The 8480-nt window shown below is 39.0% G+C and overlaps 1 protein-coding gene across 1 annotated transcript in view; it reads right to left on the bottom strand.

Annotated features, from left to right (window-relative positions):
• Nucleotides 1-2256, bottom strand: part of LOC110040986 (small subunit processome component 20 homolog) — a 34011-nt gene extending 31755 nt beyond the window's left edge. The window contains exons 1-2 of the mRNA XM_089299085.1: nt 1632-2256; nt 659-962 (exon numbers count right to left, since the gene is read on the bottom strand). Coding sequence (XP_089155211.1) covers nt 659-962; nt 1632-2140 — 813 coding nt within the window. The 5' untranslated portion in view covers nt 2141-2256. The remainder of the gene's footprint in view (nt 1-658; nt 963-1631) is intronic.
• Between the last annotated feature and the right edge of the window lie 6224 nt (nt 2257-8480).

Here is an 8480-nt window from a genome sequence, read left to right as displayed (position 1 = left end):
CCACGTAACGAGTCCACTTACTGCACACAAACCCGGGGATACTTTGAGCTACCGATTTGAAAGACACATAGGTTTAGGAACACTTTTATTATGAGCCACATTTTTAATTATAAATAGTTTGCATACTTTTCCTTGTATAATATAATTCTTTTTTTATTGTAAAGTAATTCGTAATTCAGCCGCTCCAGCAGCTGCAATGAGTTTGCTAATAAAAATCTATCTATCTGTCTATCTAATGTGTTGTATTAGCGGGACCTATGTCTAAATCAAGAGTTGCTAGAGTCTGTTGTGTTGCACAACCCCCTCCCCCTCTCTCAAGTTTTCCCCTGAAGCATTTTCACAGGACATTACATTATAACTGTATGTGGAGACAGCTGAGCAAGAATATTGCTAGCCATCCTATCCCTAAACTTCTTATCAAAAAAAAAAAAACTTATGGAAATTAAATTCCTATTGTGGTCAAACACCATCATAAGGAAACCACTATTATTATTCATATGAAACCTGAGATGACTTTCCAAGTGGAATGTGTAAATGTTATGAAGCATAATCCAATATGAGCTACAGTGAACAAACACACCTCCTAAAACAGTTAATATAACATTGCTTTTAACTCAAAAAGCCAATACATGTAGTTTGTGTATGTTTACATACATACCAATTCCCACTGCAAACAATGTACCACACCAATAGATTTGCTTTGAAAAACTCCAGTTTTAGAGAACAAGACAGGTAGAACAGAATCTGTCATAGAATGGAACTGCTTTTTCACTCCTTTGATCATTTCAAAACACAAAAATCCAAGCCCTTGACATAAATCTGGCTGGGAGTCAAGTGCAGAGAAAAGTACGTCAAACAGTCTGCTGGAGTCTTTGATTTTTCTCATAAGGAAGGAGAAACTCTCTGCAGCAAACTGCTGAATGTAATTCTTTTGTTCACCCACCAGAAGTGGACTGTACAAACTGAAAAAGAAATTCAACGATTCCATAAATTTATATGGCATCAATAGACAAGTGAAAATGGCTGTGTGTCCATTTATATATTTAAAAAACATAGAACTGTACATGCATAGGAAAATAAATTAAAGACCTGTGCTGTAGAATATTTATCTTTAAGACAAATAATAATAATGTCTGTCTCATTTTACCTACTTACATTGTGACTTGATTTATGGTGACCAAGTTTGCAATAAGGGAACCAACATCCTGTGATATCAAGCACTGACCTGATATGGCTATCATATCATGGTCACTTGGCCAAATCTGAGTACAGTAAATAATTAATCGTTCCTTTTTGGTATATGTTGGTGGCATATCAGGCTTGTGTGGTCTTGCCATGTGTATTTTGGCTTGACTAAATGTACGTCTCCCCAGAATACAAACTATCGCTTGTCCAAATGCACCTGATATGCCACTGAAGTATACCAAAAAAAGTACGATTAGGTATGGGTACAATCTGTTGAATATGTTTGACTGAGTCTGATTGGTTTGGAAATCAAACTCAAACAAAGTTCGGTGTCTAATTTTGTTCAATTGCAACACTCAGTCGAACCCAATCCATGGAGCAAGTTTGATTGAGTTCGATCTCTAAACGTTCACTTGGCTATGCAGAGTGTCCCTCTAATCACTTACCTAAAGACTTCTTCGATATCTTTCACCATGTATCTCCAAAGAAACTTAAATAGATAGCTCAGAGTCGTAAATATACACTCCAGAAGGTGGGTATCTTGCCAACAGCGATTCAGAAGAGATACAAAAATGTTGAAGAAACTACTGAAGTTTGGGTAAAAGTCAGCCTGCAAGTCTCTAGCCAACTGAACAACAAGATCTAACAAGGACTCCAACGCGAGACTTCCGGGAACTTGCAGATGCGTTTTCAACAATGCTATAACTTGCTGCTTGTGGTGAACAAGCTGAGCAAGACTTTGAACGTATTGTCTGACCTCTGAAGCAAAGTTCTGATAGTGTAAAGTGCAGTTTAGCTCCGTCCATTTCGCAAGAGCTTCACAAAAAAACGTATCTTCGTCCTCTGGAGTTTCGGTACTTCTTTGGATTTTGTGTGTCACGTCGACCTTAATAGCTGCAATACGCTCAGAAAATCCCTTAAACCTGTGCGTGTTTGTTTCTTTCCTCTTGACCATGATTGCTTTTCCAACACACGGACAGAACTATTCTTTACAATCACGAAAACATTTGGCAAATGATTACCATGTGCTTTAGCACAGCTGGGCCGCCATCTTGAATTATTTTTACGCGAGAGACTGGAAATGAATTCCGCTGGCCAATCTCACATTTGGTCTCAATCGGTCCATTGTGATGGAGTACAAGGGCCCATCTTTTCAGTGTTTTGCAAAATGTTCCAACATGTTTTTCTTCTTCTTTCTCTCATTACTGTGATTCCTGAGCAGAACCTACATCAGGGCCCACTGTAAATACTGTCTGCCAGGTTCCGTGAATTTTCAGAAAACTGCTCAACACCTAGAGAATAATCTATTTTACAGTTCATCAAATATTTTCGCTAGCGCGCGATTGGTCTAATCGCTTCATGTGACTGAATATACCCTAGCTAAAATGGGGAATATCCGAGTGCTATATTACCCAATTTTCAAAACAGTGCGTATTTCTGCAAATATCACAGCTCACAGTTTTCCTCGAGCTACACTCTCGGAAAACTGTTCATTTCTTGGAACAGCTAATATTCGAACATATTGTCAGGCCAAATGGAGGCTATTGTTTGTATAATTATCATCTAGTCCTGTTTTATTAAACTAGCTCAGTTTCAACATCATCTCATCTCACTCAACTGATTGACAATAAATACACAAAATTCTGGAATGCAAATACTGCTTTTTATTTAGAAGTGGGTTTAACTTAAATTGATTCCATCGGTCTCTGAATTTCGCAGCAGGGTTTTTAATTAAATCATCGTCATTAGTTTTAGCGATAGTTTTTGGCAACGGAAAGGTCCTGCAAAATAAAGCAACTCATGAGATGGTCGAACGTAACTGGGAAAAATGTCAAACTTGATTCGCCGAGTTTAGTTACGTGTAAGAGAAGTTGGACATTAATCCCGAGCCTTATTACTATGCTAACATAAACTGGTACATGGTTCTTTCTATTGCAGATATTTATGCCATTTCTACGAAGCCAACCACGGGCGTCCGCGCTGGTCCCGATTATGTCCTCTTCACATCTGTATGAATGTGTAGTGGTTTTCCCGCAGGTGTAGAGTATTGATTAGTGAGTGCCTTTTTCAATGTGACTACCCTACTGCCGGCTTCCTTAAAGCTGAATTCACGACAGCGGCCAATTTCTCTGAGAAAACCTTTTTCGTCGGTGATACTTGTGCTCTTTCTATGACTGGACGGTATTGGTGAGTCACACTGTGAATTCTGGACGTTGTGTTTGACTATTCTCCCTACTTCTCTCGCTGTTCTAAAGCTAACCTTCTTATGCATGGTAGATGAAAAGTGATTCCCCTGTTGCGGAGTGCGCGATTGGCAAAGCGACTTGAACACTTTTAGGACGGCGCTCTGCATTCTGCGACTCAATGCAACAGCAATGAGAGGATTGATGGTATGGGCCATGGAACAAAACACTTGCGCTATTGCATTGAAATCAGTGCTCTGTCGTCCGAGGCTAAGCCATACCAGATGTGCAATAATCAAGGGTAAATAAGAGGTAGCTAATGTTGTCAACGAAGCCAGAGAAGCTAAATTAATCCTTTTATGCATTCTCCTCAACCTCTTTGAAAAATCCGAACTAAGCGGCTCTTTTACCGCATCTTGGTTTATCGCTTGCAGAAAGCTTTGCATGCGACAGAGTGAAAACAGGGTTGTAATTATAGCTACCAGAACAAGAACCGTTGCAATGATAGTGCCCGCTGGAGGACATCGAGATCTGGTACTAGTTGCTAAGCCCGAAAGTTTCCATGGTAACGGGCTACTCTCTTTAAAAGAACAATAAGTGATGATTGCTTCTACCAGAGTTGTGAGCCAAATAGCAGCCAGGCACACTATCAATGATGTGGATAAGTGATTTTTCCTTCTTTTACCAACATAGGTGGCAGTATTATAGCGTTCGATACTTAACACAATGGTGAGGTTGCAGTTGAGGAATATCATGACGGTTTTTAAAACAAAACTCGCCTTGAACATCTCCTTTGCTTGAGGATAATTAATTTGCAGCGCAGAGAATGCAAAATCGTGAGGCACCACGACCAGGCAGGAAGTTAAGTCTGATATTATTAAATTGATCAAGATCACCGATGTGTTTCTCAACAAAATACCTCTCCTTCTTCTTAGGACATATAATAAGATGATATTCGTAGCTATTCCAAACGTGAATAAGATGGCGATGATAATTCCATTGAAGATTCTGGTAGCCAAAGAAATGGTATTCCCAATATTGAAGGCATCATCACCACTTGCCAATAACTGAGATTGGTTTGTTGAAGCTGTATTAGTGACGTCACTTTCTTCTGTACAATTCATCGGCATCTGTTGTTCCAAATTCTAGTAACAGGAAATTGTATATAAGTATAGAGCGGTTTTCAATAGACTAATTTTGATATATTAAAATTTAGCCTAAAACAATAGACCTCAGTACGAGGCTCCGGGGAATAATTACAGAGTTTGTGGGGTTTATTCCGTAGAGCCTCGTGCTGAGGTCTATTGTGTTAGGCTGAATTTTAATACATATACATCGAAAGTGGTCTATTGAGTGTCGTAAAACCAAACCAAGCCTTATCACTCTAGCCAATGACAAAGGACACAGAAAATCCATTGAACCAATCAAAACTCGTAGTAATACATGTAGCTGATGCGAGGCATGGGAAACCTCTGCGACGAGTCACGATTTCTTTTGGTTTTACTCCTGCTTAGCTAGATGAGAAACAAAACCAATTACTTTTCGACTAAAAAATTATATATAATTGAACATTGCGTGGAATAATCAGTTCCAACTAGTGCGACCTATCCACTCCTTATTTTTTTTTTGCGCGTTACTTCCCTATTTTATTTTTTCTATGTTACATGCTCTGTTTAGTAATTTAAAGTCGTTTTTCGTTCGTTTCTCTCCCGGCCCATGAACAGTTGTACTTATAAACAAAAAAAACAGCAAAAGGCAGTGACTTCTGATTGGTGCATCAAACTGGGCAAATTATAACTTCTGCTTCAAATTACCAGCAGGATTTTCGTCTACGAGTATTTACCAGGCGCTTATTTCCGAGAATGAAATTAACGTCACTTTCTCAAAAATACCACACGGATTTAAATTATAATAACAATTTGTACAGCAATACGCATAAAAAATAACAATTTTTTTTTCCTTTATATTTGTACAATTTTCTACACTAATTATTATTATAATAAAGTGTATTATCGTTTGTCTCACGATGTAGTCACTTGAGATGTAGTCTACATCGGGGAAACAGGGAGATCTATGCAGGAGAGGATCAAAGAACACGACAGCGATATACGACTCGCCCGTACCCAGACCTCCGCCGTTTCTGAACACACCCACGAGACCGGCCACTATCCTATCTGGAATGAGGTCAAGTTTATTGATCGAGATCCTCACTGGTACACACGCAGGGTCAAGGAAGCTATTCACATAAGACTTCACCCTAACAACATCAACAGGGATAGTGGAATTGAAATTCCTGAAGCATGGATACCCACGATCAAGAAACACAGCAACAGGAGAACGGTACAACAGCGGACCACTGAGGGAACAGCTACTCGCCGGAACAATGGAACAATAGGAGGATCGAAATGCACCAATCACAGCCGACCTTTGTGATATAAATGATACCGTACAATCAGTCGACCTTATCGCCTGAAGAAGACTAGCAGTAAGCAGTCGAAACGTCGCGATCTACATCTCAAGTGACTACATCGTGAGACAAACGATAATACACTTTATTATTACATCTACCACGAGGAATAACAACAACCTTTTCCTCGACAATTATTATTATGATTTCAATCCGTGCGGTATTTTTGAAAAAAGAACGACATTTTCAAAAATTCTCAACCAAGACTTGGAACGAGGAAAATTAATGGCGGCGGTAAATTCTCGGAAATAAAGGTCCAAAAAAACGCGAGTTCTAATGTTCATAATAGACTGAAATTTGGCAAGATATCTAGGAAAGACCTATTGTGTACGAAAATATATAAAAAAAAATGGATATCGAGAATTTTGATCATAAGGGCACTTTAAACGTAAAACGCAACATTAACGAAAAATGAAACAAGTTTTGACAAAATGTAACATCGACCCGAAATGTACCAATTTTGACGCAAAAATTAACAATTTCTATTAAGCGAAAGGCAACAACGAAGTTTTAACGCAAAACATGACAATTTCTTTAACGCGAAATGCAACGAATTCTTCACCCAAAATGTAACAATTTCGGTATTTTGACATTTTGTGTTGGTGGTTCCATTTTGAGACGCAACACACACTCCAGTGCTTTTCTAGTTTTGTTAAATCCAAGTGCGTAACACATACGTAATATTAGGAATTACCATACCCAAATTCGCAATTAGCCAATTAGAAGCCGTGTATATCTACTGTCCTGATATCTTTCGATATCAAGTCACTGGCAGAATTTGGATACGTTAAATACCTAATCGTACCTCTTTGGTACGCTTCCGCGGAATATCATGCCGATCAGGCTCATTTTGTTTTGCCATGAGTATCTCGACCGACAAAATACGAAACATTGCTCAACTAAGCTTGCCTGGTATAAGCCACCGAAGCGTACCAAAAAAGTACGACGGCTACTTCACACGGAGTGGAACATTATAGCTACCCACGTTAAACTATTACGCCGCGGGAATGGTTGCATAGTTTCAAACGTCGATCTTTTATAAATCTATCCAAAGTTTGAAATGCGAGGAGCGCTATCCCGTAGGTTTCAGGGAGGTGAAAAATAACCTACAAGCAAAACAAGCAAGGAAATAAATACCTGTTTGTAGTTTAGCCCCGGAACAAGACATAAGTAACTTCACAAATGAGTTGTTTTGAGTGTGACCAAAAACACTGTTCAGTTCATGTTTTCAAGGATTTTGTGTGGACGTGACTTCTTTTGTCCAGTTTCGAGTTCGCCATGACCGCTTATTAAAAGCACTGAGAACGCATTTGCACAGGGTTAGCCTCGATCTAAAGTAAAATATTCACAAATTCCAGCGAGAAGATGACCTGTTTACAGCTCTGTGTATTGTTAAAAAACCGTGTGTAAATGTGTCCAAATCACTTCATTTGAAATTTTGAAAGTCTTACAACGCCGTTGCGAGGAGCCAAGTCGTTTTGTTGCGAACCGAAATACGTAGTCAGATGCTTGATTTTATTGGAGACGGAATTTGCCGTCCTTTTGAGAACAATGACCATTGGCAATACCTTCATTTTTTCGTCCGCTAATTACACAAATACCGAAAGAATGCACATAAGAAATGGAATGTTTTTAAGCTGCATTTAAAACTTGATATCAGGTATAATAAATTATGGTAATCGAACTGAATGGAGTTTAATTTTTATACCTAATCGTATCTAATCGAGACCGAACGAGACTGATATGATCCCGAAGCGTACCAAAAACAGTACAATCAGGTATTTACCGTTCCCAAATTTGCCAAGTGACAGGTCAGTGGCTTGATATCGCAGGATAGATCTGATTGGCTCATTGCGAATATGAGTACGATAAGGTTTGAAATCATAAGCGTGATTTGGCAAAATCGAAAAAGCGCTCAACATGGGTTCGATACGAAATCACAAGTATGATTTCAGTCCAAATCAGTTGCAATCCACTCAATACAACTGCCATTATATATTACGTTCATTTTTAAATCACTTCTGATCCTTGCAGTCTGATTGGCTCTCAACAGTGGAATTAGCAACGGTTGTTAGCCTGGGTCGACCAAATGGTTGAAAGTGAAAATACAGCAAAGCATTGGTTCAGTCCCGTTAAATCTCAATTTCTGGCTCTTTATTTGCTGAACCAAGTCATTAACCTCCGGTGGCCTACGAGAAGTCTTTTTTTTTTATATAGTTATGAAACACTCTAGCGACATCTGGGTCAATCTTAAAGCATATCAGCTATCAAGCAACGCGACGCAAGGTAGAATTTACTACAAATAAGGGAACTCGAGCACCGTCTGCTTAATATGGGTATTGCCCCTCTTGAAGAATTTCGTTTGCATTACTTTTGCACAAATTGCGTGGTGCATGAAAATATAAAATTGCTTTACGACAACTCAACACTGAACCAACAAAAGTGACAAACATGCCAGAACGATGTGATAACCGATAGGCCTAACCAAAACAAACGTTCCTCGCACTAGAATTTAACTCAGTGTTATTTGCCTCCCTATGCAACGGACCTTTCTTATGAGGTTATTGTGGGCGCAGCGAAATAAAAACCATGATGAATTTAAACGGACGCAAACACATATGGGTCGAAGTGGGTCTAGGTTGCAG

The sequence above is a fragment of the Orbicella faveolata genome, unplaced genomic scaffold (genome assembly GCF_042242905.1).
Source record: "Orbicella faveolata isolate gen_17 unplaced genomic scaffold, um_ofav_v1 contig_1, whole genome shotgun sequence".
NCBI lineage: Eukaryota > Metazoa > Cnidaria > Anthozoa > Scleractinia > Merulinidae > Orbicella > Orbicella faveolata.
This window is presented reverse-complemented; position numbering and strand designations above follow the sequence as displayed.